This window comes from Trachurus japonicus, chromosome 19 (genome assembly GCF_045865225.1).
Source record: "Trachurus japonicus isolate A0001 chromosome 19, Traja_1.0".
NCBI classification, from domain to species: domain Eukaryota; kingdom Metazoa; phylum Chordata; class Actinopteri; order Carangiformes; family Carangidae; genus Trachurus; species Trachurus japonicus.
In genome coordinates, this window is record NC_140925.1 from 23,154,522 (window position 1) to 23,181,791 (window position 27,270).

A 27,270-nucleotide genomic window follows, 5' to 3' on the forward strand; every position below is an offset into this window, starting at 1 on the left:
GCCTAGCCACAGCCTAGATTTGTTAAACCCACACACTAATCCTGCACTAATCATATTTATATGCTTTTTTACAAATGGACATAATAAAAATGACTAGGCTACTGGAATTACTTAAAAGTTAAACTTTTCCTGTATAAGAAAAACTGCAGCCGTACAAATTGAAGTGTGTTAATACAGAAAAGACTGTTAGGGTGGTTACTCTAGACTAGAGAAGGCCTAAAACTTAAATGCAGTCCAAAATCATAATTACTCTCCAATACACTAAACATCATCACCGTCCACTCAGGACTTGCAGTGGCCTCCTTTCCACCTGAGGACTTAGGACTTATTTTAAACCCATAAGTGCTGCTGACATTCATATGCTATGATATGGAACTACAGCCTATATAATTTGTCATATAACCATGTGTGCTTATCTGTTTGTGACCATAAAGAGTCTGCCTATACATAGCCTACTGCAAAAGTTCAGGTCATGGTCATGTGAATGAAATATATGTGTGTTACATCATTACAGCTCAGCAGTAGCTATACTGAGATTTGCATCAACACAAATTATGAATAGATAGATGGTATAATATTGAGTTGTTGATGATTTTGTTTAGCCTATAGTTGGGTATTGTCTGACAGATGTTATGTGCCCCCAACACAAGGGGGGGCAGTAGAGGTACGCCGAGAGCATGAACCTACAGTCTATGCTACAAACGAGCAACAGCCGTAAGTGAACGGGGGAGGGTCGCAGTGTCGTGGAGGGTAAACAAGAGGACAAGGCCAGTCACAGTAACTGGCAAAGTGGAGCATTGTTACCTTCACAGAGCAAGTGAGTGACCAGATAACTGTAACATTGACTTGTATTTGACTGACCAACCCTGAGCTACAGCTAGGCTCAGCTAACATAGGCTAGCTTTACCGTTAACTAGCTGAAATGTTTGATGCGTGCTAACTGTAGCTAATGCTAACGAGTCAACAACATAACTTACAACTTCGTCTAAACTCTCCGCGTCCGCTTGTTAAGACCGCGTAAATGGTGTGTACTTGTGTTTATCAGCCAGTGTCAACAACATGGCTTTTAGTCCACCACAAAGTGCGTTCACGTTAGCATTAGCATTAGCATTACCTTCTCTCCACCTGACTGGAGACGTTACATCCCACATGGACTCAGTTGATGACACATGACAGTGAGTGGGTCTGGCTGATGTTTCACCAAAGCCGTGCAGCAGCGGGTGTATATAAGGTGTCAGACACAGGAGAGCAGCCCAGTGCTCTTCACAGGGCCAGTGACTAGTCCTTATCTTAGCTTTGTTGACTGAGACAGGAAAGGTAAGACATTTTGTTTTGTGTTTTCTCTCCTTTTAGGCACAGTGGCTGCTTAGCTTTCAGCAGAATTGGGGTTACCCTAATGCCATTTGAATTAATTTCAGCATTTCTGTCTTGTAGACATGCAGTCTGTGGTGAAACAAAACCTCCACTCGGAGACCGAAGGGGACATCAACAAACTCATCAACCTGAAGCTCAGTGCATCCTACACCTACCTTGCTCTGGTATGATTATTATTTACTATTTTACTAGCAAATTTTGTTATGTTTTCTTATAGAGCTAGTTGTTTCTTCTTGTGTAAGGGTTTCTATTGCTCTGCACTGTAATCCTTACATATCTTGTCTACTCATATTTTTTCAGGGGATGTATTTTGACAGGGATGATGTTGCCCTGCCAAATTTCTCCAGTTACTTTCTGGAGCGCTCGGTGAAGGAGGGGGAACAAGCTGAGAAGCTGCTGGAATATCAAAACGTGAGAGGAGGCCGAATCGTGCTTCAGACCATTGCTGTAAGTCCAAAATGTCAAGTTATGGTGTCTTCAGGTCATTATAAATGAGATTTATATATTGATCTAATTAAATATCAAACTTTCTGTTCTAGAAACCAAGTAGAGAGGATTGGAGAGGTGGTCTGGATGCAATGTCCTTTTCCCTTGACTACCAGAAGTCCCTCAACACATGCATCCTTGAAGTGCATCGCAGAGCTGGCAGCCACACTGACCCTCATGTACGTCTGGCGCTGTTAGATATAACTGTCACTTGTTCTAAGGCTGTGGTTTAGCTGTGAGATAGTGACTGAGAGAGGGGAAAAAAAGCTATCTGGCCTGACATTTTTGTGTGCAAGTTCCGTATATGTTAAGAAATAACACAGTCTGGCAGATTAGGGTAGTGTTTTAACGGTTTACTAAATATTAAGGATGTCCCAATATTATAGATATTTCACACCCCACTTTTTCTGCTTCTGCTTCTTTTATAGCTGTGTGACTTCCTCGAGCAGCACTTTCTTGACGACAGCCACGAGACCATCAAGAAGCTGGGCGATTACATTGGAAGTCTCACCCGCCTCACTGCGTCTGAGACACAAGGTTCTATGGGAGAATACCTCTTCGATAAACACACTCTGTAAAGGTCACAGCAGTACAATACTCAAGGGCAACACTCCCTCAAGCTGCAAAGTTATTCCGTTAAGACAATTATACAATACTTTTACACCTTTTTACACCCCAAACTTCATTCTTGTGTCCATGGCACGAGAGAAGTGTATAGCAAGATAAAGATAACAGTAAATACCTCAATTTTTCCTGAAAACCAGACCAGAAAAATGATGTTCTCGCTAATATGGTGCTGAAAACCATTTTCCGAAGCTGTTAAAGAGTCACTTGTTTATTTAGGGTCAGATGTCTCATGTGTCATGCATTCCAGTCTGTCAGAGGTTTAAACCTTCATAAGTTTTGTAAAAATCTATTATGAGTCAATCACTATATTCACATTATTTTGAGTCAAAGGCTTAAACATTTTGAAGATGATGAAATTAAATAAAGTCAAATTATGCTGATACTTTCTTTTTGTTTTTGTTCTTTTTTAAGTTCAGTGGTTAAAGTCACTGTCAAACTGTACAAACAGACAGTCACCTGATTCATCATGCAGTCTATACATACTTTCTGTGCTTTTCCTAATGCCATGTCTGTGCCTATAGAACACTGAAGATAACAGTGGGACTTTGCTTACTCACTGTTGGGTGGCCGCTTAATGTTTAACATTACAGGGTAGCAGGTAACTTGTGGTTAAAAATGTTCCTGCGACTTCTCTGTAAAATGATATGTTTGAGCAAAGATAAGAGTCAGTTGAGTGTGTCAACAAACGACATCACAGGCAAATGTATTTCCTGTTGTATTCAGTTTTCAGATGCAGCTGAATGATACAGTATCAGAGCACACCGTACATAAATAGAATGGTGTTTGGAAAAACCCAGTAGAGTATAATTGATCAATCTCGACTATTGTTGTGTGTGTGTACTTTAAGATTGCCCATATATATATATGTATTGACAAGACAAGCAGTACTTTGAAGTTCAAAATCAATTTCTGCTCTTGTGGGATTGGTGTTTTCTATTTTGCGTCCCTCTGCACATAAGTAAGGTAACTATAGGATAAAGCTGTTGTATGTTGGCTCGCAGCCTCTGAGACCTCCAGATGTAGCAGTGCGAACACGTGGCAGCGTGCCGAGGGATTACTCCTCACAGCCCTCTAAATGTGGGTATGTGTTCTGTACAGTAAAATGGTAAGCCAAGGGGTGGGTAGGCTGGACTATCTACTCGCAATGGAAGTCGTTGGTAAATTGACGATCGACTGTGGGGACAGCTATGCTGAGGGGATTAGTGAAGAGCCGGATGCACTACAATCTCCTCAGTCTAATGGATCAACACAACCACCACTGCCAATGCCTCATCTATAGGTCTAATGAACAGCTATTTTCCCTCAAGGAAAGAAAACCTTCAGGTGTTCAGTATGTGTGAAGCTGGTAACAGTGGAGCGGTAATGTTAGAAAAGCATCTCCTCCATGTATCTTCAGTCGGAGACATAAAGCAACAGATGTGTCGTCAGCATTCTAATATCGGGAGGAGGGGGTAGGGGGGGATTAAATCACAACACTGCTCTAGTGATTTGCCAGCGCTTTAGATTTGATGGAAAGGGCTACAGAGAGCCGGTCAGAGTTAACAGCGTACTGGGGAGATGATGGGTGCATGAAGGCTCCAACAGGCCAACAGAGACGCAACAAGAAATTCACCTTCTGCATCTAGAAGTTGCTCCAACAGCTCTTTTGATAGTGAAGAAATTAAAGGGACATATCAACAGGTAAGACTATATGCACAAGATTGCAGACATTTGTGTTCTGATTGAAGCACAAGAGAATTACATTGAGAGCCATTGAGAAAAAGCAAGACTAAATTCTGGGTGAGGGATTCATCCTCTGTTGCTCACTCTGAGATTTCTCCAATTTTTCCCTGTTTTGGTATGGGAGTTTTTCTCAGTCGATGTGAGGGTCTAAGGGCAGAGCAGAGGATGTTGTAATGATGCTATTCAAGGCCCTTTAAGACAAACTGTAAAAATGGGCTACACAAATAAAAGTGCCTTGCCTAAATTGTTTTAATGGTAAAATTAAAATTTTCGTTATGAAGACAGAAATATGGTACACATCATGACTAGTTGTTTTGTTGTGTGAGCAATAATCCCCTTTTAGAAAGCAGCTGATGAGAGTTACCCATATGTCAGTAGATGCTAGTAATGCGTATATTTTGTTCATCATCAAGACAAATACAATTGTGTCTAATTTATTGCTGATTCCAATCTAAAACATTACTTGTCACTTACACGTTACTTCATTAATAGCATTTTCAAAAAAAATATATAAATAAAGACTGTGGGAATAAGGATTAATGGGTTGTTGACCATAGTCGGAGCTTCCTTTGAAATGCCTTTGCCTTAGAAAGAGTAGTTATTGGTAGTTAATAGGGTCTCTAATAAAGGCTGTGGGAGAGGGGACCAACCCCTATTTATTCAAGCTTTGAGGATCTGGGATTTTGGATTAATATTGTAGCCGTCAGGGTTTAATCCAGTTACAAACATAGACAGTGACAAGAGAAAAATGGGATGGGACAGACCTGGGAGTAAAAGCATGGGTTATGGGGTGGGGGAGATGACAGAGAATGAGAGTAACAGAGGGATTAGTGTCAGCCATGTTGAGCATCTGGCTTAGAGATGTCCTTTGCTCTTGTACTGCACTGCAATGCATGGACATAAGGATTACACAGCATACATACGAAGTTATGTTATCTCTCGCTGTAGGGGCCAACTGGACGGAAAGCTATAACAAACCAACACAAGTGATTCTCCTGTTTTGACAGCTGACATGAGACTGGTGAGCGCTGGGGTCCGGGCCCGCAGGGCTGCAGAGCCTTCTGAACCAGAGCCAGAGGAAGCAACGGAGCCAGTTCATCATGAGCACTCCCACTCAGAACACCATGAGCACTCCCACACAGAGCATCACCCCGGCCATGACTACAACCATATGAAGAACAAGTTCATGAATGAACTTGGTCATCTGCCAAGTAAGCAACTTCTGTTTAAATGGAGTGTGTTATTTTACTTATAGGAATAAATCCATACACACTTCATCCTGTACAGCAGTGGTTCCCAACCTTTTTTGGCTCGTGACCCCATTTTGACTTCACAAATTTCTGGTGACCCCGCGTCGCGATCACGGCCGTCAATCAAGATGCGCCAGCTCAGATATTTTTATATGCTGCATTTTATTTGAACTTGATTTATATTCAAGAAAGTGAAAGTATAGAATACGGCTGTTTAAGATTGTGTGTGGTGTTTTTAATCATAATTTTAAAAAGAATAATAATTAGTTACAAATATATTTTTATCAGTAATTTTTTTTTCAATTACTAGACATTTCAGGCGACCCCATTTGAAATTCAGGCGACTCCACGTGGGGTCCTGACCCCAAGGTTGAAAAACACTGCTGTACAGTACTAGTGATATATTGGGAAAAATGTAATCTAAATAAAATATAAATATAAATAAATATAATATTTTGGGATATTCTTATTATTCATATTCTAATTAATCTGTTCAGGCAAGCTTTTATTCGAATGGGCACTTGGTCAAAGTTGTACATATAAGGTGAGAATTCCTACACTGACCCACAGAGTGTTTTTGATGTATCTAGGTAGAAAATTGCCCTAACAATTGTTTTTAACTTCTACCGCTGAGGTGCCTTGAGTAAAGCACTTAATAACAAACTACTGAGTCGTGCTGGTGGCTGTGGTTGAACAGAGCCACTCCCAGCTGGGAGTCTGTTATTATCTGATTGTGGAGGAGGGTGTTGCTGACAACACTCATGCAGGCTCAGCAAACCGTCCCCAGATAAAGCAGTGAAGAGGTGCCATGTTTTACTGAAGTGTTGTTCCTGACTCTGCTTTCAAGCTTTATAAAAAAGCAACAATATCAACAATATTGTTGGAACTGATGTAGATTATAGAGGTAAACAGACTCACCAAAGTGGATTTTTCAATGATGTAATCTCAAGATGTAAAGATTTAAATCCCCTTGAAAATCCTGATGTATAAGACCATCAAGCTTTCACAAAGCCCTTGATAGAAGGGTAGTGTTTAAAACTTACTGTAGCATGGCTAAATAAAATTTCAAATACATGTTTTTATGTTTGCTTTGTAGGGATTTTTGTCTTTATTGATGTCACTGTTATGAATGTAAAAGGCATCAGTTGATCAGGCCTTGAGTTAACACACCTATCTTTATTTTGCAGTTCCCGTGTGGGCAGTAGCAGCTATTGTGGTAGTGGTCCTGGTTTTGGTGGCATGCTTCATCTTCTGTGTTTTCAAAAAATGCTTTGGGAAGAAGAAAAAGCCAAAGAAAGTGAGGGAGAGGAAGGCAGGGCGCCGCAAAAAGGAAAAGGAAGGTGAAGGAGAAGCTGGAGAGAAGGTATGATTTCTTATAATCCGTTCTTCCAGAATCTCACCTGATCTAGGTCTTCGTGATGATTATCCGGTCCACTGATGATTTTTACATCTTGTAGGAGGGGGAGGTGAAGAAGGAAGGCGAGGAAGAGGAGAAAGAGCAGGAAAAGTTGGGTAAGCTGGAGTTCTCGTTGGACTACAACTTCACCGATTCCCAGGTAGGTCCTGTGAGCAAACGACAATATTCAAATATTCAATTTCAATTTAATTTAATTCAGAAGACTACCTACAACTATTAGAAATACATTTCCTACATAATTTTCATAACCACTTGAACCTTATCCATACACCTGTCATTTTGACACCTCTTTTCCTTTTCTGAAGCTCATAGTGGGTATCCTTCAGGCCCAAGACCTTGCAGCTATGGACATGGGGGGAACCTCAGACCCCTATGTCAAAGTCTTTTTGTTGCCAGACAAAAAGAAGAAGTATGAGACCAAGGTCCAACGCAAGAATTTATGCCCTGTTTTCAACGAGACTTTCATCTTCAAGGTACGGTGCACTTTGCACGGTACCTTCGTCGACTTGATGTTGTCTATGTTTTGTTTGTTTATGTTCTCTTTATGTCTCCGTCACAGCTTGTGTTGGTGTTCCAGGTTGTTGATGACATATCACTTTTTACCCCTCATGAGGCAGAAGTTTGGCCTATGTCTCTACTTCCCCTCGTCTTTAGTCTTTCATTCCCTGAATGGCGTCTGTCAAGGTATCCCTCCTCCTCCTGCAGTATGTTTTTAATTGTATCCCATCACTTTATGTTCTTTGTTATATGTACGTTTTGTCACATGTACACAAAATTATCTACTGTCTACCTTTGCCCATTGTTCATTCCAATGATGTAAAAATATCTTTTTCTAGATCCCGTATGCAGAGTTGGGTGGAAAGACTCTGGTGTTGCAAGTTTTTGACTTTGACCGTTTCTCCAAGCATGATATGATTGGTGAGATTAAGATTCCCATGAACAGTGTTGATATGGGCCAGCCAATGCAACAGTGGAGAGACTTGGAGAGTGGCGAGAAGGAGGAGGTACGATATATTGTATTTTCATTTCACTTTGTTCCAATCAATGCAAATAAATCTATTATTCAAATATCTACCTTCTAGATATTTATTAGAGCTAGATCAGATGTTGTTAGCAGTTTTATAAAAGATAATGTATTCTTTAATTTGATGGGACGCACTAATAATCCATAATATTTCCTTACAGCAAGAAAAACTGGGCGATATTTGCATTTCTCTACGTTACGTACCCACTGCTGGAAAACTTACAGTGAACATCATGGAGGCAAAAAACCTGAAGAAAATGGATGTTGGTGGCTTGTCAGGTAATCTCAGATCTGTTATGATTCACTAATTTCTTCAGCAAAGATTAGTGACATGAAAATATTAAACTGCATCACAAAACACAACTATAACGCCTTCTTTTCCATTTCCACAAGATCCATATGTGAAGATTGTTCTACAGCAAAATGGAAAACGCATCAAGAAGAAGAAGACGACAGTCAAGAAAAACACGCTCAATCCCTACTTTAATGAAAGTTTTAGCTTTGACGTCCCCTTTGAACAGATACAGGTGAGCTGTGTAATTAATTATCAGTTTGAAATGTAACAGATATGGTAAGGAATCAATTCAATATTTGACAACACATTTTCTTTTCTTGTTTCAGAAAGTGCAGGTTGTCCTCACAGTGTTTGACTATGATAAACTTGGGAGCAATGACCCCATTGGAAAGACCTTCATGGGTTACGGAGCTACAGGAGTGGGTCTGCGCCACTGGTCAGACATGCTGGCCAATCCCAGACGTCCAGTAGCCCAGTGGCACACTCTTCTGCCAGAAGAGGAAGTCGATGCAGCCGTCAAAGCAAAACCTCGCTAGAGCCACGTGTGTCTTGGTTCAGAAAACATATTAATGATATGTTTCTTTGTGTTAACCCTGATGTATTCTCAATATGCGTGTTCAGTTCTACATACGTGCAGTAACTTTTGATGTAGACTTAATATGTGCGTACATGCGTGAGTGTGATGTATTGATATGTTTGTTTTTTAATGGCATTGATTGTTATGGATGTCTCCCTGTTCTACCTGTTAGACCTGTAAATCAAAATGACTTAGAAAACACAAAAATGTAAAGGTGCACCTTTTACATATGCTCTAGCAAGGGCCAAGAGACATTAAGTGGGGTAAAGGTGGGGTTTTAAGATTACTCTGTATTCTTCTGATCAGTCGGTTGACTCAAATGACGTGACAAAACCTCTGCATTACATGTTATGCAAGCTGGACTGTTTTGCTGCAGCACAGTGGTGCACCAGACTCCTGTAAAATGCTTGTTGTAATTGTAATGTATCCTTTCATGTGTAAATAAATGATGAACAGTTTCACAATTATTATTAGGCTATATTATTCTCTCTCTACCTGTAACTGAATTGAAAGCAAAGGGGTTGTGAGAATTATTTGATTTCCTGTTGTTTTGCGGTGAGAAGAAGTGATAAAAGGAAGCAAATTATAGTGGCAGACTATTTGAGAATGTAAGATATTATCACAGGGCCACAACGAAACAATATATTGTTATCTAAAGAGAAACATATAGATTTAAATAGATAAATAGATAAATAAAAAGGCTACAGCTACCAGTAGGCGTCGTCTGTCTTCCTGTTTGAAGCTGCTGTTGCCTAGCAACAGTACCCAAACTTTATGTTCAGACAGTTAGCAAGCTGCAAACTTTTTACTCAGTTATAAAACAGCCTGAGAGGTGAGTTTTCCTCTCTGTATTCGGTAGTATCTGGTCACCGCTTATTTGTATGCTTGTTATAATTTTCGTGGTTATAGGCGGGTTTGTAAACAGCGACATTTATGAGCTGGTTAACGTCCTTCTGTAGTATTAGCCGGGTGCTACAGTGCTACGTGCGTGCTAAGCTAACGCTAACCTGTCCCCAATAACGTTACCGAGCCGGCAGACAACGTGTTATGTTGAGACAATAACCTCATGATATAAACTACCTGCAGCCAGGTGCACAGCTTCGTTGGTCGGTCAGATAACAAGATGAGTGCTGGACGAGCTTCTGAGGGAGCCGGCTGCGTCACCTGGTGGGGCTTCAGTCCTGCGCTGGACCTGCTGAGGACAGGTGAGATGAACACTGGGAGCTGAAATTATGACGTGATCACTGATTAGTCGTTTACAAAACAAACAAAAAACAGTGGCCCAAGAAAAATAATTAGCCGTATTTCTACTACAAATTTTGTGTTTATTCAATTCAATTCTTATTCACCAGAGAAATGTTGCACTTTAACTTTTAGTGCATTATATGAATATGACAAATGGAAGACTATATAACAATATAACTATTTCACACAGCAATTAACAAGACGATACATTTGACCTTTCATGTTAAAGGGATAGTTCAACATTTTTGGCAAATTGGCCCATTGCCACAACTTGTCCACCAGAGCGTTTTGGAGTTGTTGGAATGTGTATTTGATGAGTTTGATGAGGGAAACCAAGAAATCCCATGACCCTCCGTAGCGTAGCTCTGAGCAGCTCACGGCTTTTCTCCGCCGTTCTAAAAAAAGCTTGCACCAACAATTAAAGGTAACGAACCTACTGCTGTGACTATAAGGATTATGGTAATGGACCAATTTGCCAAAATGTTGAACTATCCCTTTAAGTTCTACAGACAGATTGCTACTGTTTTGATATTCAGTGTCATCTTAACGTTAGTACATAGTAGGTTGGATCCACTCTATGCTCTGTCTCTGTCTAGGCCCTGTGAAACATGAAGGGGAGGTCAATGTCTTACTGGTCGGCAGTGGAGATCCCCGTCATATTTTGAAGACCATCGCCGGTTTGCAGAATGAAAAGAGACTTCATGTGAGACTCTGTCTCCTAAATCTCATAAATTGTTCATCCTTCATATTGGTTTACCCACTTGTGAGCCCCTGATTTCTCCTCTCTGCTCCATGAAAGGTGTGGGTGATAGAAAACAGCATGGACGTCATGGCCAGACAACTGCTGCTCCTCTACCTGGCGCTGATGCCCCAGGAAAGCATGGGGCTCAATGGTGAGTGGAATATTGTTTAATTGTTGAATTGCAATGTAAGATGTGTCCTAACCCTGCAGGTTGTCTTCACAGAGAAGACAGAGGTTTATCTGGAGGTGTTTGGGAACAGTGAGATCCGCAGTCAGACAGAGGAAATACTGAGACGTGCAGCATCACAGCTCTCTCTGTGTGTTACCGAAACTATGGAGACAGCAACACACCCCTGTCTGAACACAGCTCTTCTCAAGGTACGACAATCTCTTGAACAAACATGTCCCTCTGTGTTTCTGCGTGACCTTTTGATTAATCATTTTCTGATATCAAACAGAGACACTCCTCAAAATTTAAAGTCTTCTGATTTCATACTCTTTGAATATTTCTATAGTTCAAGGAGCGAGACGAGCTGGACAGAATATTCAAATTGTGGATGAGGCCTCAGTTTTCATCATCTTCATCTGAGTCTTCTGGTCCTATTCTCATGTCCAAAATCTGGGATTATCGGGTCAGGCAGCACCTTGGAACGCGCTACGACTCCAAGAAAGGCTGCTTTGACTGGGACCTTGCAATGAAACTGCATGAGAAAGGGGTATTTGAACATTTTTTTGTAGTCTGCTTTGTTTGTCTATCACAGCATGCTGCCAAACTTGTAATTTTTGCATCATAGAGCATGTTGTACTTGGATGGTAGCTCATTCTGTACCATTTCTCTGTCTGCAGTGTGGTGTCATCAACAAACAACAGTATGTGCAGTGGAGGGAACGGGGTCTGGCATTTGAAATGAGGGAAGGTGCCTACCAAATAACCAACCCGAGTTTGCTGTCATCAAGAGTGTTCAGTCAGGTGAGGGTGAGTCTGTTGTAGAGATGCTATACGATGCAGCAGGTCGACGATACCATGAACGTTGTGTATGTGTTGACAGAGAGGAAACAAAGCGGCTGTGAGGGGTTACTGGGGAGACATAGTGTCCAGTCCTTACCTTTCATTTGGCATTGAAACTGATGACAAGAGCCTACTGAAGAAACAGAATGGGCAACATGTCAAGGTAAATACATATATATATATTGAAATATATGGATTATATGTTTGGTTACATCATATGAATGTGTGTTTTTTGTCCTCCCTCCCTTTCCACACATCCACAGACAGCCCAGGATATATCCTTTGCAAATGTGCAGGCATTGTTCCAGTCCCTGTCCAGCAGACGGGGCTGCCCCTCTACTTCTGAGCCAGACACAGAGGGAGAGGAGCCATTATCACAGACTGACCAAAAAGCCGTCACCATTAATGGTAAATGGCTATTTAACCCAGCAGGCCTGTAGCTTTAGATAATTGTCAGCACAGTGCACCGTGGGACCAAACCAGCACAGTAGTTTACCTCAGAGTGGAAAGGTTCAGACCTGAGGTGAGAGGTTGTCTGTTTAGGTCGTGTAATTAACAGACTGAGAGGCTTATAATTATGTCTGCAGGTGGAAGGGCGCATGGCAAGTGTTTTTTTTTTGCTCTTCAGTGTACAGTAGATCATGTCCCATTTGTGTGAAGCCTGCTTCGCTGCTCAGCACACAGAAAACAGTACCTGTGTATGAAACTAGATGGTTTTAGTACTGAATGTTCTCAAATGCTCCTCAGACTTGATGCGTCCAAACGGGATCTCTGTGACCTTCCTGCCTCTGGACTCACTTCACAAACTGCCAGAAAAACAGAAATACACTAACTTCTTCAACACCATTTACTTCTCTACCAGGTGTGAGCTTTCATTTTCTCTCACTCCTACAAATACCGGTAGTTTACTGTAATTCATACATGTCTGGATTTTCTCTGCACCATTCAGTCACCTCGGACTGCAGACTACTGATATGATTACTGACCCTGTTTCATTTCTGTGTTCCTCTCTCTCTCTCGGTCTGTGCTGTGAAGCTGCATGCACCAGTTGGGCCCGACGACGAGACAGATTGCAGCACCAGACGCTGTGGTTGTCATGGAGTTGGCGAAGTGAGGGTTTTTATAGAAACAGGGCTTGTTACCATGGTGACAGTACAGTCACCAAGTGCAGTGACTCTGCTGTGTAATTTGCTTTTTTGTATCAGATTTCTTGCATAGCCTACACATGCCAAACCTATATTGCAGGATGGAGAGTATTTCACAAAGTTAACAATGGATGTGATTAGCATCTTTGTGTTTAAGTTGCATTTGTGTGTCGCTGTATATTCCAGGTACATTTTGGATCTGAACAAAGAGCAAGAAGAAGGCTTTGCAAAGACAGTGGCGAGGATGGCTGTAGAGGCTGGGCTTGAGCCGTGGCGTGAGGGGAAGGGTGATGACGTCCACGCTGTTTTCATACCACAGAAGAGGTAGATGCTGCTGTGCTTAATTTCAGCACAGCTGTTTCCTCTGCTCCCGCTGTCAGCATCTCTCCCTTCACATGATGCAACAGACTGACAGCCAAGGTGACATCGTTTCACAGCACAGATCATGTGCAGACAGAACTGATTTGAACTGCACAGTGCTTTTTTAAAAAATCATTCTACTTGAATAGCAATAAATCAGATTTTAATTTGGTTAACACAGATGCAAAATGTCTATTTTATTCATACATGCATTTTCACAGAAATAATTGGATTCAATACATGTCACACAAACATCTATCCATCATATCTTTTGAATGAAATAAGTGTCAGTGTCCAACTGTCTTCTTTCTTCTTCTTTATGCCTCCTCCGTGAGTTCACTTCCAGCGTCCCCCAACTTTCCCCTTACCATGGACTTTTTTGCTGCACCGAAATGAGACAGAAGTGTAAATTATGAACAGCCTTTCACAGTTAAGACATAGGTGACTGACCGACTAGGGATAAAAACAGAAGTAATACTTCCCCTTTTGCCTTCTACCCTCTCTTTATGTAAATATCTTGGACACGGCAAGTGAGTACAGTGGTTAAAGGCAAAAAAAAAAAAGGTTTGTGTGGCTGTGCGTGTGCGCATTTCCCGTTCATGTGTGACTGTCTCCGTGCATCTGTTGTCTATTTTCATAACTATATGCAAAGTTATTTTACACAATGCTCTGCTTTTTCTTTTTTGTGGTGGAGTGGGATGAGCACAATGACTCACAATTTTTGAGCGTGCTGGATTCTGTTAAGGAGAACATTAATCTGGAAAAAAAACAAACCAACAAACATATTAACCAAACACAAGTCTCGATGTCACACATGCCAAAAGCCATTTCTTAAATTTTCACAGTTTTGCATATTCTCAGCTAAGCGGCTCACCTCATACTTCTGCCTCTTCATCTTCTCGGTTAGGTCAAATTTCTCCGACTCCAGCAAGTAGATCCATTCCCACATCTCCTTCGCTCTCTCTCTGTTACACAACATCATTAACAACTCGAGGAGACAGAAACATACGCAATCTTAAAATGTGACAAGCACCATTTTTTTGTGCAGCAGATTTGACCAAGCTGGACCTCCTATAACTTTCTAGTCTTTCCTTGAACCTTCAACTGACCTCAGACCATCCTCTCTCAGATTCTCAATAGCCAGTGGTTTGCGTCTCTCTGCCAGAGTCTTCTTCTTGATTTCCCTGGCAGTTTGCCTTTTCCCTCGCCTCTGCTCTACCTGCAGGAAACAAAACGCATCACGTTCCAGGGTGATCACATCCACATTGACTTTGCCTGTCATGCAGAGTGCTTATTCCAAAGGACACCAGAACGTATATGGTCTAGTACTATGTTATTCTGACCTTGGCCAAGAACCCTCCAAAGTGAGCGCCCATGTTAGAGAGCACCTTCTTCTTCTTGGCCTCATCTTCTGCCCTCTTCTTGGCCTCTTCATCTTCTTTCCTCTGTCTCTCCTCCTGAGGAAGTCATACACTGCTTTTTATTTTTCGGCATGTCGATTATTGACGTGTGTGGATTTAAAAAAACACAAGTTAAAATGGTGAACATGAATTACAGCAATCCGTGTCTGTCTGTCTCGCTCTTTTTCAGCCCTCACTCGCTGCTGCTCAGCTCTTTCTGCCCGTCGGCTCTCCTACAGTGGGAAAAGACAGACACCCACACGCTGCTCATTAATCTATTATTTTTTAATAGTCACTGTATCCAGGAAATTCTAGCTTTCAGGCAGACAACTGGATAAAAAGATGGGAAAGCATAAATGCATTACAATCCTGTCTTTGAGTCCAATCAGCTCTTGTTCCTCTTTCTTCCTCTGCTCAAAGTGGACATCAATCAGAGTCTGCAGCTCCAGAAGATCTTTCTCCATCCTTTTCCTATGGATATCCTAACAGCAACACAGATTATAAGTATTATCTAATACTGCTCTGTGTTTTGTTCCGTCATTGTGTTCATTGTGCTGCATTAACAATTCACAATCATGAGGAAACCTACATCAAAGTCAACCCTCTCTCCTTCTGGGATTTTAGGGGCAGCGAGCTGAGTGACCAGGGACCTGTAAAATAAAACAAAGGCATATTTTATTTTTTTAAATATCTATCTATTTTATATTTGACAATATTTTTGGTTTGTATGTCCAGTTATTCTTACTTGTACTTGGGCCGTTCTTCTTCAACATGACAGCCAGAACAGAGATGAAAAAGTGAAACAGTTCATGTACAAATTTGAATTACATTTTACTACAGTACAAAGCCACAGTTCCCTGCATGTAACAATGACTTCCTTGCTGTAAACAGTAAGCTCTTTTGTGTTTTGCTGTTTTTGGACATTGTTGCATAAACATATAAGCAAATGCTACATGTAAACATGGAGTGGAGAGCATTTACATTTTGTTTTTCTATGTTAGGATGCCATTGTTGCTTGTATGAGTGAGATATGTTTCTAAGTATGGGTCAATAAGAGCAAGACAGTCTCACCTCCCTCTCCCTGCTCATCATCCTCCTCTGGAGAAACAAAGAGCGACAGTAATTGAACTGAGGGAAACTGTGACACTAATAGATTTATCGAATTAATAAATGAATGTCCTTACCATCCTGATGTGCGCTAAATTAAAAAGGATTGAACAGATACATCAGATATGAAGCAGCTCAGCTGCACTGCAGAAATGTTTGTCAATGAGAAAACACTAACTGGCAGGACTGGATTGACTCACCCATGATCTTCAAAATCAGACATGATGACACTAGAGAGAAAATCATGAATTTAAAACACAGTTATGTGTGATTTGAAACAGCAATTGGCCGAATACTGTACATGAAATATTGAATATCCTGAGGTAACTGTAGTATTTACTTCATAGTACATAAAAAATGTCTCCAAAGATAAAATTGGCTGCTGTAGTTGTCTGTTTCTGCAATGTAACATTTGAAAGAATAATTAACTAAATTACCACTTGAAAAGTTTAATTCACATGCATTGTATTGACTGTGGCCTGTGGTAACTAATGTTGGCTAACTTTAGATGGTGCTGTTCTTAACAAAACTCAACAACATTTCACCTCAACACAATGTAACAAATAACCACCATAAAATCATTTTGGTCACACCCAACGAAAATCTGGAAAGGCAATTCAATTTAATTTCAAAAGTAGACATTCGGATTGAATAATATTTAAATATAATAATATTAATATAATAATAATAATTTACATTTTTATGTAAATTAGGTTTATTTTTTCATGATTTGAGTGTAGAGCTATGGTGTAGAGTGGCCTTTTGAGATTGAGTTGACTATATCTCAACTACATCAGTGTCACTTCAAAGAATGAGACTAAGGGAAAGGCCATTTTGTAGCTAATGATCTAGGAATAGAAGAGGCCAGGGGGACTTTTGGCCAGAGTAGTGTCCTGTTACCCAGGATAAGAACGAGGTATCAGCTGGCCAATCCTTCTTGTTTAATTTGATTTACAAGACAGAATGTGGGATGGAGAGATTAAGCTAGTCGGCTGGCTGCTATTAACACCAGCCAAGTCCTCTATTATCATTTGATCTACTCAGTCTCCCTGAGCTGAAGAGGAACTGTATCTCAGCACACGTGGAGCCCTGTAAATATTTTAGTATTCCCAACCATTTCCTCAGCACTCTATGTATTCCAGGATGAAAATTGTATTGTACTTTTGCACAATTCCTGCAATGTCAAAACCAATGGCTTTCTAGCAATAGATGAGCTACACTGGAGACCAAATTTTAAAACCCTATTTTCAGTGTGAAAACTGGAAGCCCTTCTGGACCAAGACTGACGGTCTTGTCTGTGATGGTACAAATACTGCAGCCGTCAGAGTGTCCCCACCCCACCCCACCCCACCCCATTGTTAATTTTTAGCCAGGACCTCAGAGCCTGAGCATGTGAATCTGAATAAACATGGGCACATGGACAAAAGGCAGATGAGGGATTGAGAGAGGAATTCATTGCTTCACTGTCGAAAGTTTCTGGCCAAACTGGCTGAGAGAGTCTCACTCTGCAGGACAGACGGACACAGAGGCCAAGGTCACCAAGAATAACTCATCCTAAGGCTGCATTCCTAACAACTAACTAGTGATACACCTTTCATAGCACCTGGTGTGTCACAACCGAGTGAAGTCCACAGAATTTGTTGTAGTAAACTCATTAGAAAGACAAAGTTTGGACAAGAAAAATTCAACATTTATCATGTGATTGACACATTTGTTTCAAAGCATCTTTAATTCAAGCAGATACTGTTATTTTAATGTAAAATAAGTGAGGTTTGGCCAGCTTATGTAGCTAAAACAACATACACGTAATTGACAAAGGCTATTAGCATCTTTAGGTGATACAGCAAACTTTTTAGCAAGCAGCTGTCATTTAGCCATCAAGCGGTCACTAGGACACGCTGGTATCCACCTGGAGTCTGATTAATCTAAATCCTTTTTATTGTCTCCACCTCTTTGCCTTTAGCTCTTTAGCTTCTAATTGTTGAACATGCCTCTATTTGTTGTTGTTGTTAAATGTTAGCCAACACTAGCTTTACCACCAATTTGCTGTGGGGCAGGTGGGGCTCTAGCTACAGACGTTTTTATTGTTTGATTGTTGGTTGGTTGTTTTGCTAATACCCCCTATAACAGACACACCATTCAAATATTGAAGTTATAAAACAAACCAACAAAAATCAAAACAGCTTTATGTATAAATGACTTGACTTGATGTAAATCTCAGCATTCCTGACGGAATGTGAGTTTAAATAATATTTGTTATATTAGTAATAATAATTTTAAGCAAACTGATTTGAGCAGAACTTTCAAATCCATTGAATGTAACAATAATAATCAAACAATAATGGACTTTTATTATACAGACTTGTTGGCTATTGCATGAGGAAACATAAATAGAACAAAGGTCAAAACACATACCTGTGCTGGGAAAAGAGAGATGCTCATTGATGATAAAAGAAGAGGAGTGAGAGCTAGAGAGGGGGACCCGAGCTTTATACAGGAGGGTGGCAAAGAGGTGAGTGGGATAAAATGTGTGTGTGTGTGTGTGTGTGTGTGTGTGTGTGTGTGTGTGTGTGTGTGTGTGTGTGTGTGTGTGTGTGTGTGTGTCTGAAGGGGGTGGGGGTGGGTGCATGATTTAGAGGAGACGGACAGGGACTGTATGAGGATTATTGGTGGCTTTTTGGAGCATAAGAAGAAGTCTGACAGGCAGGATAATGAGCAAAGGGTTTGATGGTGACCTCACAGCTGAAATAAGAGACAAAAAGACAGGTGGCAGTATAGAGGGATGGAAGGGAAAGAATAACAGGGCAAAAACAGGACAATTTCAGTTAAAAAAAAAAGGAAAGCAAGGAGGGCCTGTTTATGTCCCAGGGTAGAAGGCTGTGAACGTCCCATGCTGCCCAGGCTCTTCTTTACAGCCCCTTTATTTTTCTATTCATAAGGTATAAAATGACTACCTCACAAATGTAACAGCAATATTATAATTTTTTGAGATGCAAATCGCTGCAATGGTCAAATGCAAATCCATCCTAACAAGCATTAGGCCGACATAAAGAGGGAGAAACACAGAAAGAGTTCACTTTAGCCATCAGGGGAAAACAAATGTGCATCAGGTAAGAAGAACAATCTATGTTAAGATATTTCATATTAAAGAATGAACATCGTATCAGGCCCCTAACCCTCAACCACAGGACTAAGTATGTGTGCTGTATGTCAGACTTCTTACCTGTTTTACTTGTTATGAGCTTTTACTAGGTAGATTGTTATGTAAATTGTGTTTTGAAAGTGAAGCATCACCCATGAAATCTGTCACATGAGGAGATTGTCTGTTCCTGCTGTAATCAGTTGATTCTAAAATATTTTTCAACTGTTTATCGTTACCATGTTAAATTGATGAAGACAATAAAAACAACATTCCACTTGAGGCCTTTTTTTTTCTTTAAGAATGATTTCATGTTTCCTTGTAATATTGCAATAAAATAGGCTGACAATAGCCTTTTCAGACTGAAAACAAAACAATGCAAAAAAAAAAGTCCCGTGAATCCCTCCGGTGGCGCTGATGATAAATAACGAACAGTCCCTAAACAAAATAGGAAGAGGTTTAATACAAAATAAAAGGATGATGCAAACAAAGCAGACACAACTAAAACAAAAAGAAACACCAAGCTGGGAGGCAGGCAAATCCAGCAGTCCCCATGCACTGCCCCCCCTTCTGATGCCAGCTGCAGGATTTTTAACTCAGCCAGACCGGTGAGCCTTGTTCTGCTGATCAGGGCCTGGGTGGAGCTGTGGAGGAGCAAGGAGTGAGACAGACACAATAGTCAAATGCAAATTTTCTATCAAAACAAATATAAAGAGGGGGGCACACAGAAAGAGTTCACATTAGCCATCAGGAGAAAACATTGGTGCATCAGGTAAGAAGTACAATTGAGATATTAAGATATTATTTTGTGAAAAAATGAACAAGGCGTCAGGGGTAGCCCTCAGTAACAGTGTTTTGTGTGGGTTTGAAGGGGTTAAACTCAGAATTCTGAGTTTAATGTCAGAATTCTGCCTTTATTCTCAGAACTTTTATGTCTCTTGTACTCTAAAGACTCTTGTAGACTGTCTCTGGAGATTTTTTCTGTTTTTTTCTCAAAAAAGAATTCTGACTTTTTTCTCAGAATTCTAAAGTCATATTTCTGAGGTTAAAGGTGATAGCTACAAGTTTAATTCCTCCTGGCCAGTAGGTGTAGAACTCACACTGCCTGCTCTCGCTCCAACCTTCCGTTTCACTGGTCGCCAGTTACAGCAGTTACACATGACATCAACGTTCTAATGCTGTTGCCACAGACATCATTCCATGCCGACGTTGCCAACGTAACCAGATGTAAATATTTACATATTTCGGACCCGCCAAAATTTATTAAACAATTGTTTATATACTATTTTTTAAAAATTCAGTAAAATTAATGCTTTTATACAGCACCCCTCTAGACATTCTGTGGATGCATTTTTTTTTTAATTAATCCTTTTGATGAAAAAGTTGTAGCTATAACCTTTAAAGTCAGAATTCTGAGAAAAAAAAGTCAGAATTCACTTTTTTCCCCCCACCCTAATCCTCTCCCGTTCATTATAATCTGTTAGGCTGTATTAAATATGTTCTTCCAAATATTTAAGCTAATAAGCATCTACATAGTAAAGTTGATTATAATATCTTGTTGATGTTTATCCTTTTTGTGTCTTAGGCAAAATGTCTACTCTTGGGTTTTTGCTTCTGACTCTAGGTAGGTGTATATAATGATAAAATAATTATGTGAAATTAAAATACTCACTAAAATCAATAATACTGATACATGTGTTACTTGATATTTTGATGGCTGTCCCACAGGTTGTGTCACCATGTGTTCACATATTCATTATGAGTATCACCTGATAAAGGAGAAAAAGACCTGGCAAGAGGCCCAGAGCTACTGCAGAGAGAAATACACTGACCTCGCCACCATACCCAGCCTGGGGGACATGAGGAGGCTGATAGACATGGCTGAAGACCGTGTGACAGAAGAAGAAGGGATCTGGATTGGTCTGACAGATACAAATACATCGTCCTGGCAATGGCTTGACGTAAATAGGATGAATCATGAAACACTTGAATTCACTTCTGGGATCAGTGTTCCTGATCCCAGTTGTGGAGTCGCTAGGCGTGATGGGAGCTTCATTGCCACACAATGCGGAAGTCGTCTTCCTTATGTCTGTCAAGAATGTAAGAAGAAAGAAATTCAATTATTTGCAGGAGATATAAGTGTGATGGATTTGGAGTAGGGTTTTACTTCAAAAAGGGAAGTGCAATGCTTAATGATTAGACTATGACTTTAATGGTTATGCATGTTTGCTGCAGTTTGGAAACTTTCTTTCTCTCCAAATATTTTAATCTTTACGTTTTAAAATATCCACAGACCAGTCCAATATGATGCATTTTTACAAAAAAAATGCAACGTGGTATGAGGCCCTAGACAACTGTCGACTGCAGGACATGGACTTGGCCAGTGCCAGGACCAAGAATGAAAAAAAGGCCTTACAGAAAATCCTGGACAATGAGCCGGGCCAGACACCACTGTGGATCGGATTGTTCAGAGATGCGTGGAAATGGTCGGATGATAGTGACAGTTCCTTCAGATACTGGGGACCAAATGGGCCAGGTAAAGTTGGAGGCTGTGCGATGTTTGAGCCCTCCTCCAAGGTGTGGAAAGTCAACAACTGTTCAAACATATGTTCCTTCTACTGCTATAACGGTAAGTATATAACATCTGTTACAGTCTCATTCTACCTTGTAACATGTTGGTTATTAGGGTGGAGTATAAGTATAGCTGAGACATGTGTACAGTTGAAACACCCTTAATATCTTGCCTGTGCTGCAAGGCTGAGCCACCATTTTTACTCAGCACATGCATATTAGCATCCTCTTCGGTTGTGGGAAATTTGAAGAGTTTTAGCATCTCCAGTCCAAAGATATCAGCAAAAGTCTTTTTACTAGGGTAAGAATGTTACTTTACCATGTCCCTTCCACAATGAATAGCTTATTATCCTTTTGTGACCATCAAACATAACTTACATCATTGCAAAGGTTATTTTGTGCCCTAAAAACTCACATATTCCATGCTATCCCAACATGTTAGGTCACTGCACAATCTAGAGAAATACACAAAGATAGAGTTCTATTACATCACATCACTGTTAAGTTGTGCAGTGTAGGTTAACAATAACATGTTAAGTCATAAGACCAAAAAAAACAAAGAAAATGGGGAAAAAAAACTAATATTTGTGATACCTAAACAGTGTTATATTATATTATTAATATTATAATTTCATGTTATATAATTATAATATAATAATATTTATTTTAATAATACAATAATATTCCATTGTTTTTTTGATTTTGATAAAGAGGAATGAATTTATATTGAAATATCTGGTCAAATTGTCATTTTTTTATTGATGTTCAGTCACTGCAATAGGTTTCAACAGGTGTCTCAACTGTACCATGGTACCGTCTCAACTGTACACGTATGGGGTATGGTTGAGACGGGACCATGGTAAAAATGCACCTCATGTTTATGACCTGATTGTGGAAAAAATAAACAAATAATAAATTATATTCATCAATAATAACTTAGTATACAAACTAATTAAACAGCATATGAAAAATCACTTATTTTCAGTGTAGCCTATAGTTTTTTTTTTTGCAATATCTGTTAAAAAATGGAAAAGCAAAAAGTGTCTCAAACATACTCGGTCACATGTTTTCAAAAATGCCATCCCTAACAGTTGATTCACAAAAACTGAGCACATGTGATGCAGTGTTTTATTTCTATTTCTTCAACCACAGGACTAAGTAAGAGAAAGATACAGACTGTGAGACTGGAAATGAAGGCAAACTCACTGGTGAACTTCAGTGACAGTGCAGTGACTGAAGCCATTTTGAACCAAGTGAGTTTCTGTACATTTTGTTATGTTGAAGTTGAAGCTGTGGTTTTGTCAATAGTGTCTTTTGTTTATGCCTCCACAGCTCCAAAAGAAGTTCTCAGGCTCAGGGGTCAAGCTGCGGTGGAAAGTCCAGCCAGACGGGAAGATTTTCAGGAAAAAGGAAAAAGATGATGAATGAAAACTCCTGCTTTGATATGACAAAGTGAAGCATCACCCATGAAATCTATCACATTATTAGTCCTGAATGTCTCTGTGTGTTTCATTATTATAATCATGCTAATAGTGTGTAAAAGAAGCAATCATTTTGGGGGGTTTCACTCAATTACTGAAAGCTTGATATATATTCATTTTTATGACTGCCTGTAAAATGCATTTGACAAGTAAGAATAGTTATTCCTCCTATTTTGCAGTGAGTACTGTACTGTACTGTACTGTACAGTACAGTGAGTACCGACATTAATCTGACAATTATATACACATACACATGTAATCCGTGTTTTGATGGGGTTAACTTTCATGTTTGCTGTGTCTTTAATGTTTTATGTTCTTGTTGTGTATTAACAGTAGCTCTGCTGTTGTTAACGCAGTGATGGTGAAGAAGAATAAGGAGGTGGGGGGGTCAGATGAGGAGTTGTTTCTGCTGTAATCTGTTGATTCTGATATACTAAGTACACATGTTAAATCAATAAAGACAATAAAAACAACATCCCACTTGAGGCCTTTTTTTTTCTTTAAGAATGATTTCATGTTTCCTTGTAATATTGCAATAAAAAAGGCTGACAATAGCTTTTTTGGACTGAAAACAAAACAATGCAGTAAATCAATGGAGAGAAACAGGAATCTGCATCACTGGTAACGTGACCATCGTGTGAATTAGACGGCTTGACTGCAAAATGTCACTGAACAACATGACAGATATAATACAGATGCATATCGGTAAAAACATCCACAGGCAGGATAATGAGCGAAGGGTTTGATGGTGACCTCACAGCTGAAATAGGAGACAAAAAGACAGGTGGCAGTATAGAGGGATGGAAGGGAAAGAATAACAGGGCAAAAACTGTACAATTTCAGTAAAAAAAAGTAAGGCAAGGAGAGTCTGTTTATGTCCCAGGGTAGAAGGCTGTGAACGTCCCATGCTCTTCTTTACAAATAGCCCCTTTATTTTTCTAATCATAAGGTATAAAAATGATACAGGCGTGTCAGCTAACCCTGTCTCAAATGGCATTGCAGTATTTTTGTAGGATGCAAATCACTGCATCAGTCATATGCAAATAAATTTTCCATAAAAACATATAAAAAGGGGGGCACACAGAAAGAGTTCGCTTTAGCCATCAGGAGAAAACATTGGTGCATCAGGTAAGAAGAACAATTTAGATATTAAAAAATGAACATGGCGTCAGGGCTACAGTAGCCCTCAGTAACAGTGTTTTGTGTGGGTTTGAAGGGGTTAATTAAATAACATGTAGAGTTTAGCACATGTTTTTCTTATTATCTTTTACAGACTAAGTATCTTTAAATGTTAGACATCTGTATTGTACTGTGCTGTATAGTGTTGCAGTTGTGACTTTTCAAATTACATTTCATGTAGGTTTTATTTTCATTATAATCTACTACTATTAGGCTGAATTAAATATGCTTTTCCAAATATTTAAGATAATAATCACTTTATCTGCATAGGAAAGTTAATTGTAATATCTTGTTGATGTTTATCCTTTTTGTGTCTTAGGCAAAATGTCTACTCTTGGGTTTTTGCTTCTGACTCTAGGTAGGTGTATATTATGATAAAATAATTGTGAAATTAAAATACTCACTAAAATCAATAATAATGATACATGTGTTACTTGTACTATTACTATGGCTGTCTCACAGGTTGTGTCACCATGTGTTCACATATTCATTATGAGTATCACCTGATAAAGGAGAAAAAGACCTGGCAAGAGGCCCAGAGCTACTGCAGAGAGAAATACACTGACCTCGCCACCATACCCAGCCTGGGGGACATGAGGAGGCTGATAGACATGGCTGAAGACCGTGTGACAGAAGAAGAAGGGATCTGGATTGGTCTGACAGATACAAATACATCGTCCTGGCAATGGGTTGACGTAAATAGGATGAATCAGGAATCACTTGAATTCACTTGCGGGATCAGTGTTCCTGATCCCAGTTACCACTGTGGAGTCGCTGGGCGTGATGGGAGCTTCATTGCCACACAATGCGGAAGTCGTCTTCCTTATGTCTGTCAAGAATGTAAGAAGAAAGAAACTATATATATTATAACTATTTGCAGGAGGTATAGGCTAAGTGTGATGGATTTGGAGTAGGGTTTTACTTCAAAAAGGGAAGTGCAATACTTAATGATTGGACTATCCTTTTAATGAATGGTTATGTATGTTTACTGCAGTTTGGAAACTTTTTTTCTCGCCAAACATTTTAATCTTTACGTTTTAAAATATTCACAGACCAGTCCAGTAAGATGCGTTTTTACGAAGAAAATGTAACATGGAGGGAGGTGCAAGACAACTGTCGACTGCAGGACATGGAACTGGCTAGTGCCAGGACCGAGAATGAAAGAAAGGCCTTACAGAAAATCCTGGACAATGAGCCAGGCCAGACACCACTGTGGATCGGATTGTTCAAAGATGCGTGGAAATGGTCGGATGATAGTGACAGTTCCTTCAGATACTGGGAACCAAATGAGCCAAGTAAAGCTGTAGGCTGTGCAATGTTTAATCTCTCCTCCAAGGCGTGGAAACTCAACGAGTGTTCAAACGTACAGCCCTTCTACTGCTATAACGGTAAGATCTAAAAAGAAGTCTGTTACAGTCTCATTCTACCTTGTAACATGTTGGTTACTAAATATTTTCAAAAACTTATGATGCAATGTTTTATCTCTATTTCTTCAACCACAGGACTAAGTAAGAGAAAGACACAGACTGTGAGACTGGAAATGAAGGCAAACTCACTGGTGAACTTAACTGACAGTGCAGTGACTGAAGCCATTTTGAACCAAGTGAGTTTCTGTACATTTTGTTATGAGGAAGTTGAAGCTGTGGTTTTGTCAATATACTGTCTTTTGTTTATGCCTCCACAGCTCCAAAAGAAGTTCTCAGGCTCAGGGGTCAAGCTGCGGTGGAAAGTCCAGCCAGATGGGAAGATTTTCAAGAAAAAGGAAAAAGATGATGATGATGAATGAAAACTCCTGCTTTGATGTGACAAAGTGAAGCATCTCCTATGAAATCTATCACATTACAATTACTCCTGAATGTCTCTGTGTGTGTCATTATTATAATCATGCTAATAGTGTGTAAAACAAGAATCATTTGGCGCGGTTTCACTCAATTATTACTGGAAAAAGCTTGATATATTTTTAACACAAGCTTGATATATTTAACACATCTATATGACTGCCTGTAAAATGCACTTGACAGGTAAGAATAGTTATTCCTCCTATTTTGTAGTGAGTACTGTACCGACATTAATCTGACAATTATATACACATACACATGTAATCCGTGTTTTGATGGGGTTAACTTTCATGTTTGCTGTGTCTTTAATGTTTTATGTTCTTGTTGTGTATCAACAGTAGCTCTGCTGTTGTTAACACAGTGATGGTGAAGAAGAATAAGGAGGTGGGGGGGTCAGATGAGGAGATTGTTCCTGCTGTAATCTGTGAATTCTGATATATTTTTGAACTGTCCATTGTTTTAAGTGTAATGTTAAATCAATGAAGACAATAAAAACAACATCCCACTTGAGGCCTTTTTTTTCTTTAAGAATGATTTTATGTTCCCTTGTAATATTGCAATAAAAAAGGCTGACAATAGCTGTTCTGGACTGAAAACAAAACAATGCAGTAAATCAATGGAGAGAAACAGGAATCTGCATCACTGGTAACGTGACCATCGTGTGAATTAGGCTTGACAGCAAAATGTCACTGAACATGTAACTCCCACCTGGCCTGCAGCGCTGCTCGAGACTGGAAAACTGCACACTATGTTCATAAATATAGCTTGCATTGTTATGGTGCTTGTTCAATAACAAACAAAAAGTACAGAACGGATTCATAGATGCCAGTAAAATAAGTGAAATTCATTACAGAACAGGTTTTAACTGGGCAAGTTTGAAATGCTGACTGACCACAGAAAGAGAAACTGACCAACATTATCTTTATATACAGTTTGGATCCGCATTAAAAACTAACAACAAAAGTTATTTCATTGGTGAGTTGTGATTTAATATATTACTAATCAAAGAAGTAATCCCAGTCTATAAATGAAACAGAGCTGCGTCATATCTGCATGTATAAAGAGCCTGTTGCTCTCAGCAGAGCATTACAATCATGTATGTAAAAAGCAGATTTAAACATAATGAGTAAACACTGAGAAGTCACAGACTTCCAAAAATTTGAAATGTTAAAATGCCTCTTCTCACTGTTACAACACAACATTGCATTCGGATAGAAACTGAAGTCACCTCAACAGTCCTGCATGTTGCTCTCAATGCTAACACTCCAATACTCAAGACTCTT

At 39.7% G+C, this 27,270-nt stretch overlaps 5 protein-coding genes across 11 annotated transcripts; 4 read left to right on the forward strand and 1 right to left on the reverse strand.

Annotated features, from left to right (window-relative positions):
- Nucleotides 1-723: 723 nt before the first annotated feature.
- On the forward strand, nt 724-2,869 carry LOC146968067 (ferritin, heavy subunit). Of its 4 annotated transcripts, none has more exons than XM_085761998.1 (5): nt 724-1,317; nt 1,435-1,538; nt 1,675-1,821; nt 1,914-2,039; nt 2,289-2,869. In XM_085761998.1, the coding sequence occupies exons 2-5, from the start codon at nt 1,437-1,439 to the stop codon at nt 2,436-2,438; spliced, it is 525 nt and encodes a 174-aa protein (XP_085618124.1). In that variant the 5' UTR covers nt 724-1,317; nt 1,435-1,436; the 3' UTR covers nt 2,439-2,869. The 4 variants fall into 4 exon arrangements, with proteins under 4 accessions (XP_085618124.1, XP_085618120.1, XP_085618123.1 ...); XM_085761994.1 differs by having other exon boundaries at nt 724-835; XM_085761997.1 differs by having other exon boundaries at nt 724-827; nt 1,433-1,538.
- Nucleotides 2,870-3,847: 978 nt separating this feature from the next.
- On the forward strand, nt 3,848-9,192 carry syt5b (synaptotagmin Vb). 4 transcript variants are annotated; one of them, XM_085761989.1, is made up of 10 exons: nt 3,848-4,167; nt 5,217-5,420; nt 6,647-6,822; nt 6,917-7,015; nt 7,182-7,349; nt 7,494-7,580; nt 7,713-7,880; nt 8,062-8,179; nt 8,294-8,427; nt 8,522-9,192. In XM_085761989.1, the coding sequence occupies exons 2-10, from the start codon at nt 5,222-5,224 to the stop codon at nt 8,729-8,731; spliced, it is 1,359 nt and encodes a 452-aa protein (XP_085618115.1). In that variant the 5' UTR covers nt 3,848-4,167; nt 5,217-5,221; the 3' UTR covers nt 8,732-9,192. The 4 variants fall into 4 exon arrangements, with proteins under 4 accessions (XP_085618115.1, XP_085618117.1, XP_085618116.1 ...); XM_085761991.1 differs by lacking the exon at nt 7,494-7,580 and having other exon boundaries at nt 3,851-4,167; XM_085761990.1 differs by lacking the exon at nt 3,848-4,167 and having other exon boundaries at nt 4,850-5,420.
- Nucleotides 9,193-9,864: 672 nt separating this feature from the next.
- Nucleotides 9,865-13,448, forward strand: dnaaf3l (dynein axonemal assembly factor 3 like). Its single transcript, XM_085761988.1, has 11 exons — nt 9,865-9,977; nt 10,614-10,720; nt 10,817-10,910; nt 10,983-11,137; nt 11,275-11,475; nt 11,606-11,728; nt 11,808-11,930; nt 12,031-12,175; nt 12,515-12,629; nt 12,803-12,877; nt 13,099-13,448. Exons 1-11 carry the CDS (start codon nt 9,896-9,898, stop codon nt 13,238-13,240), a joined length of 1,362 nt encoding a protein of 453 aa, XP_085618114.1. The 5' UTR covers nt 9,865-9,895; the 3' UTR covers nt 13,241-13,448.
- On the reverse strand, nt 13,449-15,452 carry LOC146968070 (troponin T, slow skeletal muscle-like). Its single transcript, XM_085761999.1, has 9 exons — nt 15,418-15,452; nt 15,262-15,322; nt 15,038-15,154; nt 14,828-14,905; nt 14,616-14,729; nt 14,382-14,491; nt 14,147-14,237; nt 13,989-14,029; nt 13,449-13,654 (listed from the first exon to the last, which is right to left on the reverse strand). Exons 3-9 carry the CDS (start codon nt 15,134-15,136, stop codon nt 13,609-13,611), a joined length of 579 nt encoding a protein of 192 aa, XP_085618125.1. The 5' UTR covers nt 15,137-15,154; nt 15,262-15,322; nt 15,418-15,452; the 3' UTR covers nt 13,449-13,608.
- A 5,085-nt stretch (nt 15,453-20,537) lies between these two features.
- LOC146968071 (C-type mannose receptor 2-like) lies at nt 20,538-25,935 on the forward strand. Its single transcript, XM_085762295.1, has 7 exons — nt 20,538-21,018; nt 21,212-21,547; nt 24,469-24,507; nt 24,591-24,989; nt 25,202-25,537; nt 25,652-25,752; nt 25,834-25,935. Exons 1-7 carry the CDS (start codon nt 20,658-20,660, stop codon nt 25,933-25,935), a joined length of 1,674 nt encoding a protein of 557 aa, XP_085618421.1. The 5' UTR covers nt 20,538-20,657.
- The last annotated feature ends 1,335 nt before the right edge of the window (nt 25,936-27,270 follow it).

What these genes read in the sequence shown, in the direction of transcription:
- LOC146968067 (XM_085761998.1), top strand. Translation starts at nt 1,437, where the DNA reads ATGCAGTCTGTGGTGAAACAAAACCTCCACTCGGAGACCGAAGGGGAC. An exon ending in CCTACACCTACCTTGCTCTG is followed by an intron (nt 1,539 to 1,674) that starts GTATGATTATTA and finishes ATATTTTTTCAG; the next exon opens with GGGATGTATTTTGACAGGGA. An exon ending in GCAGCCACACTGACCCTCAT is followed by an intron (nt 2,040 to 2,288) that starts GTACGTCTGGCG and finishes CTTCTTTTATAG; the next exon opens with CTGTGTGACTTCCTCGAGCA.
- syt5b (XM_085761989.1), top strand. Translation starts at nt 5,222, where the DNA reads ATGAGACTGGTGAGCGCTGGGGTCCGGGCCCGCAGGGCTGCAGAGCCT. An exon ending in ACAACTTCACCGATTCCCAG is followed by an intron (nt 7,016 to 7,181) that starts GTAGGTCCTGTG and finishes CCTTTTCTGAAG; the next exon opens with CTCATAGTGGGTATCCTTCA. An exon ending in GTATCCCTCCTCCTCCTGCA is followed by an intron (nt 7,581 to 7,712) that starts GTATGTTTTTAA and finishes ATCTTTTTCTAG; the next exon opens with ATCCCGTATGCAGAGTTGGG.
- dnaaf3l (XM_085761988.1), top strand. Translation starts at nt 9,896, where the DNA reads ATGAGTGCTGGACGAGCTTCTGAGGGAGCCGGCTGCGTCACCTGGTGG. An exon ending in CATCAAGAGTGTTCAGTCAG is followed by an intron (nt 11,729 to 11,807) that starts GTGAGGGTGAGT and finishes ATGTGTTGACAG; the next exon opens with AGAGGAAACAAAGCGGCTGT. An exon ending in GTTGTCATGGAGTTGGCGAA is followed by an intron (nt 12,878 to 13,098) that starts GTGAGGGTTTTT and finishes TGTATATTCCAG; the next exon opens with GTACATTTTGGATCTGAACA.
- LOC146968070 (XM_085761999.1), bottom strand. Translation starts at nt 15,136, where the DNA reads ATGGAGAAAGATCTTCTGGAGCTGCAGACTCTGATTGATGTCCACTTT. An exon ending in ACAGACAGACACGGATTGCT is followed by an intron (nt 14,730 to 14,827) that starts GTAATTCATGTT and finishes TGACTTCCTCAG; the next exon opens with GAGGAGAGACAGAGGAAAGA. An exon ending in TTGGAGGGTTCTTGGCCAAG is followed by an intron (nt 14,492 to 14,615) that starts GTCAGAATAACA and finishes TGTTTCCTGCAG; the next exon opens with GTAGAGCAGAGGCGAGGGAA.
- LOC146968071 (XM_085762295.1), top strand. Translation starts at nt 20,658, where the DNA reads ATGTGTTCACATATTCATTATGAGTATCACCTGATAAAGGAGAAAAAG. An exon ending in TTCCTTCTACTGCTATAACG is followed by an intron (nt 21,548 to 24,468) that starts GTAAGTATATAA and finishes TTTGTGTCTTAG; the next exon opens with GCAAAATGTCTACTCTTGGG. An exon ending in GTTTTTGCTTCTGACTCTAG is followed by an intron (nt 24,508 to 24,590) that starts GTAGGTGTATAT and finishes GTTACTTGTACT; the next exon opens with ATTACTATGGCTGTCTCACA.